At 39.0% G+C, this 13,155-nt stretch overlaps 1 protein-coding gene across 1 annotated transcript; it reads left to right on the top strand.

Annotated features, from left to right (window-relative positions):
- Positions 1 to 25: 25 nt before the first annotated feature.
- Positions 26 to 13,087, top strand: abcg5 (ATP-binding cassette, sub-family G (WHITE), member 5). The gene is made up of 14 exons (XM_084735446.1): positions 26 to 345; positions 1,343 to 1,464; positions 1,682 to 1,818; positions 3,825 to 3,923; positions 4,349 to 4,481; positions 5,994 to 6,133; positions 6,844 to 6,973; positions 7,149 to 7,362; positions 7,539 to 7,744; positions 10,737 to 10,875; positions 10,958 to 11,031; positions 11,372 to 11,483; positions 11,623 to 11,735; positions 12,294 to 13,087. The coding sequence occupies exons 1-14, from the start codon at positions 164 to 166 to the stop codon at positions 12,476 to 12,478; spliced, it is 1,986 nt and encodes a 661-aa protein (XP_084591572.1). The 5' UTR covers positions 26 to 163; the 3' UTR covers positions 12,479 to 13,087.
- Positions 13,088 to 13,155: the final 68 nt, after the last annotated feature.

The following is a 13,155-nucleotide window of genomic DNA, read 5'->3' as shown; positions in this document are numbered from 1 at the left end:
CACCAACGCTCTCACACTGCTGCTCTGTACAGGGAATGAGTGCAACACAGAAACTAAGTCTGTGCCTGTAGGACATCTGTATATGAGCTGTGTGGATATGAGCATATTAATCTGAGACGGACCTGATTCGGTTGTTGGTTGGAGTAGCACACCGGCTGCAAACATGAACGGATTTTATTCGATGCAGGCGGAGGAGCCAGAGAACAGGACCAAAGTTAGAGAGTCCTACAACTATGTGTCGGAGGACAAGAGGGCAGTGAAGAGGGACGTGTGGAGGGACGGTGGAGAGGAGCGATCAGAGCCCTCCTGCTGTCTCAGTGTCAGAAAGCTCTCCTACACGGTCAGGTAAACGCTGAAGACACAGACAGAGTGGACAGGAGGTCAACTGAGAGACAGATGAAAAAACAGAGTGAACCACTTTATACTATATACATATATGACTTTATACATAATATGTTTTAAATATGCAGATTTGAATCAAATTTTCTATAATCTCATGTGGTCTAACTCCAATTAAATAGCATAAAATTATGGATAAGACTTTATTTAAAGAGGTGTGCATAAGATTATTACACCATAGGCATTACATCATAACCATGTCATGACAACTGTCAAAAACAAGAGGTGTCTTTTTGAATGTTTATGACTTTTGTTATTAAGTTTCATTCGGTTAATTGTGTCATTTTAATGCAAAGTTGACATTGTCTGTGAAGTCTTTGTTACAACTTGAAATAATCTCAGTGTCTTTGTTATCAAACTTAAAGAAATTTTGTAGCTTTACTTTTTATGTTATAACACTACATCATATTATCATATGTAGTTAGGAAAGGTCAATTATAAGTGTCTTCTGACAGTCAATGACAAAACTAAGTCCCGCCCATTTTAGCTCTGTAATCCAATAACAGCTGAACAAGGACCTCCATCAGCTTTCTTGAACAAAGTAGTGCCATTTGTACAAGGCATAGAGATGTCATTAAATGTTATGAGGCCAGTTTGACAACAGAGAACAGTACTGAGGAGATTTACAGCATCAGCTGATGAACATATAACTAGTTTACATATTGCTAAATCAGGCTAATCACTATTTGCTGTTAACTGTTTTTATATCTATGGTCATAATATGTTTATGACAGTGTCATGGCAGTCTTATAAACACCTCCTCAAATAAAGTGTTACCAAAATATGTGATGTGTAATTCATGGAAACTTGAAACTTGTCTTCTGTGTAGCGTAAAATAAAACACAAAGCTAATATTCTTTTATTGTTTAATGATGATCATTTTCACAGTGGGGTTTGATTCTGTTAAAATGATTGATGCTGTGTGTGTGTCTGTGTATTACAGTGAGCGTGTTGGTCCATGGTGGGACTTACCCTCCTACAGAAAACGATGGACTCGTCAGATCCTCAATGATGTCTCCTTCCATGTAGACAGTGGACAGATCATGGGCATTCTGGGAAATTCAGGTTTGCACTTAGTCCAAGAAGAATTTAAATAAATCTGATATTATTAGGAACATACAATAAAGGAGTAATGTGGATGGAGAATCATTCTTTTGGTCAAAATGAATCTGTCTTTAAATATGTGACCGATCCACCTTTGTCAATTTTCATGTGTGTGTGTGTGTGTGTGTGTGTGTGTGTGTGTGTGTGTGTGTGTGTCTGTGTACTTTGCATTGTAAAGGCTCTGGAAAGACCACATTATTAGATGCCATCTCAGGGAGGATTGGAAACACTGGCACACTGTTGGGCGAGGTCTTCGTTAACGGCAGGAAAATTAAGAGAACAGAGTATCAGGACTGTTTCTCCTACGTCCTGCAGGTAACACACAGAAACACAGAAACAATATACTACAGACAATCAGTTGCATGCCAGTTGTGATCTCAAATAAATACATTTTTCTAGATATTTCAAACTTGGTACAACAGAAAAATGGATTAGTATCGCATTAAAACAAAAGCAAATTGTTATAACACAGTGTTTGTCACATTGTAACAAAATATTTTCATATTATAACAAGTTATTTTTACTTTATTACAACATACAAAATGATCATGCTATAACAACATTTTTCTTGCTATAAGAATATATTATTTAACTTCAAACACTGACAGGATGGTGCAGGATCCCAACACGAAGCAGAGGGGTCTTGAATCATTCTGAAGGGGTTTATTTAGCAATAATGACCTGCTCACTGTACATTATTCTGCTTATTACATGGCTGCTTACTAAAAAGTCAATCATTTGACACAAAATATTTATCTGAAAAATGTTTTATTTCTCCACCAGATTTTCTACATTCATAGCAACAGTCCATTCTTCAAAGCGGTCTGCTATTCATAAATAACAGACCTTAGAATGCTCTAACTGACCAATCAGAATTGAGTATTTAACAAAGATATGTAATAACACATGATCACTGTTGTAACATAAAACATGGTATAACACTGTTATAACATGATAACATATTTTTTATAAAGTGTCATTACATAAATAGAAGTTATCACATTATAACATGCAACTTTTCACATTATAACAACATATTGTTATAACTAGAAAAGTTTCTTGTTATAACAAATTTGCTTTAAACTGAATAACTTCTTGTTATAACAATAAACTTTTCATGTTATAACGCACGTTGATCCATTTTACTTAATCTGGAACAGCAGCAAGAATATGACTAAAACCAGTTGCTTGTAAAATGAATCTTCCAATCTGCATATCACTGCCGAATGCTCTCGTGATCTATAACAATGTTAACAGCTGCAGTGTTAAACAACACATTAATAAAGAGACCGAACGGTGGTTGTAAAGTTGTGAGCACATGCACATTCCACTTTGCCCCAGTTCTCATCACACACTGACACCCAGTTAAACTTTGTTCCATAGATTCACATGTGATCGGCTGCATGCAGACAGTTTGTACTATTATGTATTTAAGTTTCCTGTGGTTAACCACCATGAACACCGAAGCACAAACTCAATGAACACACCGTTTTGCAGAAACTCCTGAAAAGGTTGCCCTGGCCTCAGGATGAAATTAACTAAAGACCCTTGCTGGCCTCCTCATACACTTAATCTCTCAATGAGAGGTGCTCAAGTGTATCCAAAGCCTGAATTAAAAACACTGGCTTAAAACTGGCCTTGCTTCCTTTCAAATCATCTCCCTCTTCTAGCTGATAGCAACCCCCTCTGCTCTCTAAGCCTCGTCATTAACTTCCCCTGCTAAGCTGTAGATGAGGAGGTGATATGAGCTCCTGATATTAAAGTCATTCAGATGAGAGACGGAGGAGAAGTGGGATTCAGAGGCGCCATGTGTTAATTGAAGCAGGCAGCAGGTTCAGAAGGTTCAAGCAATGGATGTGTGTATGTGTGTTTGCATGTGTGTGTGTGTATATATTTCAAATGTATGTTACAGTTGGTTTGAACATGCATGAACATACAGTGTACAGCTGTATGTGTCCTGTATGGATGTACCCAGGTGTGCAGGGATGTGCAGCAAAGATAGTGCAGATACATTTGCATTTCTGTTGGTAAGAATTTCCAGGATGTGGATGTTAACAGCAAATTTCATACCAGTCAAACCAACAGGTTTCAAGATAGACTGTAACTTGATTATTGACAAATGCACAAGAGGAAGACAGACGTGATCAGATTTGTATGTACTTACTCATCTCTCTTGCAAGTAAAAAAGGTAGATTCTACTAAATCAATTTTACAATAAGTATAAAAGATCTGAGAGATGGTTGTGTGCCTCACTGTATTTTACTTGTTCCTTTTTTTTTTACTTTCTCCATCCTTGATGTCCTTGTCTCTTTCTTTTCCAGAGTGATAACTTGTTGAGTTATCTGACCGTGGAGGAGACTCTGACCTACACAGCCCAGCTGGCGCTGCGGAAACACTCGGCTGAAGCTATCAAGAAGAAGGTGACTTTTGAGAGCCTCCTCTGCTCTGTCCACTTAGCTTACACGTGGCATTTCCTCCCTGCTATATAAAATACAAAAAGGAGACAAATGTAGAAGCAGAGGGAATGATACACACTTTGTCAAGTGAATTGTGATATTTTGCTGGTTATTTAGTCTAAGTCACAGTTCATTCAAAGAAAGTTATATCAAATATCAGGATAACTGAGAATGTGTAAAACAGATTTAAACAAAGCTCACATTAGTTGGATATTCCTTTTACCTCTGTGTCTGATGCACATCTATAAGCTTACATTGTATCAACGTGTTTCTTGTTCAGCCAGTCAACAGTGCTAAGTCTACAGTGCTTGCTTATAGCACCTGAACTCACCAGCTGGTGTGTTAACCATATTGATTCACCTGACCCTCGACCTCTGACTCCCATGCAGGTGTCAGCCGTGATGGCTGAGCTGAGTCTGACTCACGTGGCCCACAGCGTTATTGGGGGTCGTGTTTTCCCAGGGATCTCCGGGGGTGAGAGGAGGCGGGTATCCATCGCCAGCCAGCTACTTCAGGACCCACGTGAGTACCTCTGCGGAGTTTTATCTGAGCATCACAGACGTCAGACTTCAAAAGGATGCTACTGCTGCAAATTTAAATCATGATAATGGATTGAATCGAGGTAAAAGCCTGAAATCCCCGAAATTCTTCAGGCTTTACAGAGCTCAAATGAGGAATATGGAGTAGATAACCTGAAGAGATTGTTTTCTTTAAAGGGACAGTTTATCCCAAAATCAAAAATTGATATTTCCCTCTTACTTGTAGTGGTATTTACAGCTGGTGGGGACAATAAACATGCTGAAGCTACAACTGGGAAGATTGCACATGCTCCTGAGTCAGTTCGCTTGTGGCTTGAAATGAACCAGGTTACAAAGTTTCAGAGTGACAGAAAAAAAGAGTGTCCCCACAAGCATAGAAAGAGCTGTCAGACACTGTGATGCTGAAAGAAGAGCGCTGACTAAGATTATAGCATGTATAGGATTTAATTACATAATAATAGATTTGTGTAAACTTCTCACTTTCCCTCAGAGGGGCTGAGTAACTCACTAGATTAATACATATATTAAATATTTTGTTGGTAAAAAGACACCCCTGGCCATGGCTAGATAAAACCAGTGTAAGGCATTTGAGAGGGTTACAGCCTACACCACTAGCTGAGCGCCATCTAGTTCCAGTACATGTGAGAGAAGGCAGACATCTCTATGGCCGATATCTGGGCACATGGGAAAAGGATAATAAAAATTAGCTGTAATGATGTCTCTAATGTTTTTCACACTCTGTTTAGTTATTTATTGCATATAACACGATATTTGATATACTATATTCTATTGGAAGCAACAGGACTGGAGGCAGGATGGTGCCACCCTGAGAATAGAAGAAAGTTAACCACCAGACCTGTCTCTCCCCAAAGAGTTTTAGAAGTCCACACTGGAAAACAAAGGGATCTAAGTAAGAGAGGAGAGAGGAAAGGACAGAGAAAGGGACAGAGGGAGAGATGGAGAGGAGTAATGAAAGACTAGGTTATCACACGACGAATGGAATGAGCAGAGACCCACCTCTGTGTGTGTGTGTGTGTGTGTGTGGCCTGTGCTCATCCCAGGTGTGGTTTATCAGGCCTACAGTCCTCAAGGGAGGATGAAGGGTCTCAGTCCTCATTCAGGATTAGAATGGCCACAGACACACACACAGAGTCACACACAGAGTAATGAGGAGTTCCCATTCGCTGCCTCTCCAATCAACCAGGAAATGAATTAATCTCACAATTAAAGCATCTGCTAATTCCACTCTACTTTCATAAAGCAAAGAGGCAATCTTTTAATTGTCCTAATTAGAGTAATTAACTAAAAAAAAGAACTCACTTATCTTCACAAGTTAAGTTGGCCCCGCCGAGAATCCTGCATGTGCCACTTAATAAAAAGTACATTCAAAAGTTTCCAACTGAAAAGAAGAAAAAAAGTTATTGTCCTGCCTTTCTCTTGTTCTCAATGTTTCAATGTGTGACAAGCCTGCACGAGAGTGATGATGTCATTGCAGGGGTGATCCTATTGGATGAGCCAACCACCGGCCTGGACAGCATGACTGCCAATCAGATTGTGGTGCTGCTGGCAGAACTGGCCAGGAGGAACCGTATCGTCATAGTAACTATCCACCAACCACGCTCCGAGCTCTTCAGGGTAGGTTTTTGAGAAAATCTGAAAAGAGAGACTGAACCTTCCTTTAAACAACAGATTCAGAATTTTTCAAGTCTATCTTAACAGCAATACACTCATTTTTGATCACTGTAATTGTTCCTTGTGTTCATACTGGCTATGAAGTGATTCTTTTCTAATGCAATCTTAATGGAAATGGGGGACAAAATCCACAGTCCTCCTCTTGACAAAAATGCACATTCATATCAAGAACATTGGGACGACAGTAATTTAGAAACAACTGACCCATTTTAAGTCCCGCCCGTTTTTTCTCTATGCTGCAATAGCAGTTGAACAAGCCTGGTACATCGCAGAGTCTTTGTCAACTTTCTACTTTCCTTTTTCCTTTCTAGCTGGCTAATGACTGATGTAGATTAGTGAGCTAGTTAGCTAGCGTTTTGCTTAGGATGTGACTATATGTCACTTTTACCGGTCCCCCAGCAACATCCATTTAGCATATTCAAAATTAGGAAGGGTCAATTACAGCATTCAAAAACAATTTCAATTTACATATGGGAATATAAATGTTGTTTTCAAAATATGTGCCTGTCCTGTAACACTGAAAAACTCGTTATTTTCTACGAAGACAGAAGATCATGTGTTGCCCTTCAGCTGATGGGCTTTTGTTGATGAAATTAAATCATTTGATGGTATGTCACTGTGTATGTGTGTGTGTGTGTGTGTGTGTTTCCCAGGTATTCAGCAGGATAGCTATAATGAGTCGTGGAGAGCTAGTGTTTTGTGGGCAGCCAGGAGAGATGGTGGACTTCTTCAACCAATGTGGATATGAGTGTCCAGAGTACTGCAACCCCTTTGACATCTATGGTACTGTATGCTATGATCCTGGATTATGTACTGTCTGTTTACATTATAGAAACACAGCTATGTTGAAATACAAACAAATAAAGTATACATACACCTTGAGAGTATATAGAATATATAGAAGGAGGTCTGTACCGCATGAACATTAAAATAATGAAACTGTTGTGACGTCAAATAGTTGACTTCACGTCAGTGGACACACGCAGCAGCGAGAGGGAGACAGCCACCTTCAATCGCATGCATGAGATCACTTCGTCCTATCAGCGGTCTGCCATCTACCAGACCATGCTGGGAAAAACGGAGCAGAGCCTAAACTGGCCGGACAAGCCAACCATCCCCTTTAAGAGCAAAGAATCACCCAGCGGTGCAGACAAACTCGCAGTCCTGCTCAGGTCAGTGCTGAGTACAACACAACTGATCAGCTTTCGATTCTTGAGTATCTCACATATATTTGCATTTGAAACTTCAACTCCCCTCCCCTCTTTGTGTTGCTGTATGAACATGTACCTAAGAACATGTATATATTTAAGTGTGTTTTCGTCTATTTCCGTGTGTGTTTTATGTGTAGGCGGACGACAAGAAACCTGTCCAGAGACAGGATGGGTGTTCTGATGCGTCTGTCTCAGAACCTGATCTACGGTCTGTTTGTGGCCTTCTTCGTGATGCACTTAGACCTTGACGTCACCAAGGGTGCTGTGCAGGACCGCATTGGCATCATCTATCAGAGCATTGGTGCTTCACCCTACACGGGCATGCTGAATGCTGTGGCTCTCTGTGAGTTCAACAACATTAACTGATCAGCCACAACATTAAAACCACTGAATCTCATTACAATGGCACCTGTCAAGGGTTGGGATATATCAGGATTAGGCAGCAAGAGCATCTCCAAAATGGCAGGTCTTGTGGGATGTTTCTAGGATATCTACCAAAGTGGTCCATTGGTGGCCATTGCTGACCTACAATGGGAGCACTGCAAGAAGATGGTCCTATGTTGACAAGGTGTTAGCATGATCTTCAAATCTCCCAGATCTCAATCAGATCAAGCACCTGTGGAACGTTCTGGAACAATACGTCCGATCAGAGGAGGCCGAACCCCACAATGGAGTTCCTGCCTCAGTGGGTCAGAGCTGTTTTTTTTTGGGGGGGGGGGGCTTCCACATTATTAGGCAGGTGGTTTTAAAGTTGTGGCTGATTGCTGTATATTTGTTCATAGAAGGGAAAAATACATTTTACTCCAGGTTTTTGATTTTTCCAGCAATTTGACTTTTGAGTGGTCCAGTTACTGTAGTGCACTGTCAAATTTCAAGCAGCCCTAATATACTGTACAAATAGGGAAGTAGCAGATATGTGATTTCACTTTAGTTTAAAATAAAGCTCTGTTGTAATGTGTTCCTAATCACCCTCTTATAACATCTGGTAAGTGTCTAATACTGTCTCATAAGGAAGATTACTTCTAGTTTTGGTCTAATTTGATACAAAGTATAGCTTGTTATGTCTTAATAGTGCACTATAAAATAAAGTGCGACCTCAAGTTTTATTTGTGCAGCGAGTTAGCATATTTCAGTAGTTACACAATGTCTGGGAGACATGATATTTCATCTGACTGCAGGTGTCTGATAACATCACCGAATAAATATCTACATGAGGTGAATGAGATAACTTAAGGGAAATTTTGAAGTGCGTGTGGTCTATCACCTGAGCAAAAGTGATCTATTATCTTTGTTTAACAGCATGTTTCAAACGCCTTTATCTTCGCTGTGTAAGCTCGCTTATCTCTTGTTCAGTAGGTGAAAGGGGTCTGCTGTCTGCAGTATTTTTGTTCCCTTCAGCAAAAATGTGTTAAGTGTAGCTTGGATTTTTCTGTATGAATGCGCCTGAAGAGACTCCATGTACTCCATGTGTGCCTCTCTCAGATCAAAGTAAAAGATTAAGTGATGAGTTATAAGTCAAACTATAGTATTACTTGTAGTATAGAACTGCAGGTGGTTGTCATCACAAAAGCGGCCAAATGTCAGTATATACAAATCATTTCTATCAGAATTACTTTAACTTCAGGAGTATTTGCATAATGGCTACATATGTCTAACCTTCTGTTATTTGCTGTGGCTTTACATGGCTAACTATAGTGTGGGGTGGAGGGTGACCTTTACTCCATTTACAACTCAATGACCTTAAGTGCCTTTTTACCTACAGACCTACAGTAACTATTCTATCTATATTATCTCTGTGTGCATGTATTTGTGTCTCTCTGTGTTAAACAAGTTCATGCTTAGTATTTATAGCAGGTGCCGTGTCTCAAGGTAACCTCAAATACAAACACACTGTCATGCATATGTGTTATAGACAGAAAAAGACTAAGATTCAGCTAAAGAAAGCTGAATCTCAGTGTTCTTTCAAACTCACTTTCAGATGATTTTATACTTTTCTTAGATTATTTCTTGGGGTGTAAGCCTGATGTGATTCCTATTGGTAATTTTACAAATAATTTTAGAGTTTTGTGAAGTTTATTTCAGCTCTTGTGACAAGTATTTTGTGTTGTTTTTAATTTTTGTGGCCAAGACACTTATAATATACATATATATACATAATGAGAATTTCCTGGTTGGATTAGGGTTAAACAGGGTCAAATACATTTTGAAAAGTTAAGGGAATAAGCAATAAGGTCTTAGTAGAATTAATTTTATGCATAAGGCGCATGTTAAAAGATGATCTAGACAATGGTTGATGAAGGGTATTGGCTGTATGGGGTGATTATCTCTTCAATCTCTTCCTCAGTTATCAGCTGAGTCTAAAATCTTTGGCTGTCACAGATACTGTGGATAAGAAAGGTGATATAACACAGGGCTGCTTAGGAGTCACACTAGAGTTAAAGGGTAATTAAAAGCACCCAAACAGCCAGAGGTAGTGATTATGGATTTCATGCTGACCTTGACTCATAGATAAAGACTGATAGGAACAGGTTTAATGAGTTGTTTGGATAACTATCAATAAACATCCGTACATCCAAATCAGGCTCTTGGATGACTTTGGTCTGATGGGGCACGCCATCATGGGAATAATGGGGCAGCACAACAGGCATTACGCAGGTCTGCAACTAATGATTATTTTCATTTGCAATTGATCTGTCAACTATTTTAGGATTAGCTGTTTGGTGCATAAAATTTCAGAAAAAGTTGAAGAATGTTGATGAGTGTTTCCTTAAGCTCAAGATGACTATCTCAAAGATTTCGTTTTGTCCACAACCCAAAGATATGCAGTTTACTGTTACAGAGGAATAAGAAACAATAAATGATTATTAGAAATTAGAATTAAAGAATTACTCAAACTGATTATTTGACTGTCAAAAAAAAAATGGCGATTAACTTAATACTCGACAACTAATCCAGTAATTGTTGCCACTCTACATTACCATGTTTGTTTTAATGATGCATCTGTTGTCAAAATCAAGATTTCACAATATGATTTCTCTATCAAGGTTTACTGGTATCAAGTACTTTAAGTATCAAATACCAACCCTTAATCGTATACTAAAAAAAAATGCACTAGTCTACTCAATTATATCAATTAACAAGGACTTTCCTCTGGTTTTTGTTGCTGAGTCTTATGCATTTTACAGGCAAAGCTAGGGGCAGGCATTGAAAATTAGCTTTTATAATACAGAGATTTTTTCCCCTCCAAATTTCTCACATATTTATTTATTGTGGTTAGTTAAGAGCTTTTCAGACTTTCATCACATGACCTGCTCTCTGTCTGTTTTCATCAACAGTCCCGGCATTACGAGCCATCAGTGATCAGGAGAGTCAGGATGGTCTTTACAGTAAATGGCAAATGTTCCTGGCTTACATCTTCCACATCCTGCCCTTCAGCATCCTCAGTGTTTTCATATTCACCTCCTTCCTTTATTGGTGGGTTGTAAGTGTGAATGTGTTTTTGTTTGGGTGGAGGATTTAATGATCTCACACTCTGCTCTGCTCTCTGCTCACTCAGGACGGTGGGGATGCACCCTGACAGTCTGCGCTTCCTGTGTTTCACTGCAGTAGTCCTGGTGCCACATATTATAGGTAAGCGGACATGATTAAAGGGATAGTTTGGATTTTTGAAGCCCAGCCCAAATCACTCACTCCAAAAGTCACGAGACTCCTTTGGCAGAAGCAGAAGGAGTGTATAATACAGACATGAGCTCTGATATGTATGATCTATGTCCTATAACTTAAAACTTTTGTCTTCATTATAAAAAATCTGCTGCCAACACTTTGACAGGGATAGACTCTAAATATTCGGTTTATCTCAGTGCACAGTATCACGACCAAATATGTGTCTGACTTAAATGGAGATGCCTTTAATATCACGTTTCCACTGATTATGGCTTTTAGTTGTATGTGTTATTTTTTTTATTCTCAGGTGAATTGCTGACTGTGGTGCTATTAGGAGTGGTCCAAGACCCTAACATGGTCAACACTGGGGTGGCTCTTCTCAATATTGCAGGGATCTTGGTGGGATCTGGTTTCTTAAGGTGAGACATCGAATGTGTCTGCATGTTTGTATTTAATCAGTAAGTCTAAGTCACTTTATGCAAAGCCTTTATTGTAAATAAAGGCCAATGCTTTCCAGAGATATGCCAATAACACACCTTCTGCACTTGCCCTCAACAGAAGTACCCAACAGATGCCACAGGTCTTTCAGTGGCTCAGCTACTTGACCTTCCAGAAATACAGCTGTGAGCTGCTCATAGTCACTGAATTCCATGAGCTCGACTTCACATGCAGTAAGTTTTACCATGGGACTTTCCTGTTCACCTACCCTGAAGATGGAAAGGGACCCATAATTATAATAATTTCACTCTTTACAAGCTAAGCACCAGTGGTAGTTTTTTAAAAAAAAAATTACATACTACTTTCTACCAGTTATAACACTTTTATTAGGGTGGCCATCTGTGGTAATATTTCTATGACTGTTTTAATGAAGAGTTAGATGTTAAAGTAGTGGATCTTGACTTAACTACCTGTACAGAAGACTATGAATATGTGTTGCCCCTGTGGGAAAATATGGTCCTGGATCATATTTACAATTCAGCAAATGTAATTTACAAATGATTCACAATCATTATTGATCTTTTATCCTACTTTAGTGCTGTATTTAATAACAGATTAAAGACTATCTACAATCATTGATTTTTATTTATCAACTTGGCATTTTAAAATTCAGTTGATGCTCTTATTAAGATAAACTTATAAAGTATGAGTTCAGAGTTCAAGGACACTTGGCAGGACAGACTGACAGTGGTGACAATTTTTTTTTTCTCTCGTGTGTTGCGTTGTTGCAGATGTTTCCAGACCTTTGCCAGGAGCCTGTCTGATCACTCAAGGCAATCAGATCATTGATGAGGGCTATCCTGGTGCTCTGTCCCGATACACACTAGACTTTGTTCTCCTCTACTCCTTCCTCCCTGCCCTCCTCCTGCTGGGCATGATCAGCTTCAAGATCAGAGACAAGCTTGTACGTCACTGAAACCACAAACACACATTTGAGGGAGAATCTTCAGTGTAAACGGGAACTGAGTTTGGTTCTATAGATCTGGAACAGATTCAGAGTTTGATGGCATTCAGAGAGGAGGAGGTATATTTAACTACTGCTTAAATCCTGCTTCTAACGTATCATCTGTTTGAAATTAACTCTTTTGTGTAACATTCAAGGAATACTTCTGTGTAAGCACTTTAAAGTTTTACAGAATATAGTACAAAGTATAGGTTCAGAGCAATGATGCAAGTAAAAACAGCTTCTGTTAGGCATTTTCTAAACAAGTACCAGTACATGGTGCAAGGTGTACAGTACAGCAGTGCTAATGACGCCATGGACGTTAAACCACCTGTACTGACAGCTAAATAACTGAGTGGTCCTTCTACTACACACCATAAATCAACCTGCTGGTTTAACGCTCACTGGGCTCAAACAAAGACTGAGATGGACCATAGAGATTCAACTTAAAGTCCTGTGTAATTTAAATAGGCAGTTTAAATATTTGCACTGATGTCACATTAATTATTTTTTATATAAAAGTATATACAAAGTGTTAAATGTAAACTAAAATGTACCTACAACTATAGATGTGTAAGTTTGATTCAAAATTGATTGATGGATTGCTGTGTATCATCGTGTACTAGAAGAATATACACAGTGTGCTAAAA

Source organism: Lutjanus erythropterus, chromosome 14 (assembly GCF_056507025.1).
Source record: "Lutjanus erythropterus isolate fLutEry1 chromosome 14, fLutEry1.hap2, whole genome shotgun sequence".
NCBI classification, from domain to species: Eukaryota; Metazoa; Chordata; class Actinopteri; order Lutjaniformes; family Lutjanidae; genus Lutjanus; species Lutjanus erythropterus.
The sequence above is the reverse complement of the archived record's forward strand: the minus strand, read 5'-3'. Positions and strand labels throughout refer to the sequence as shown.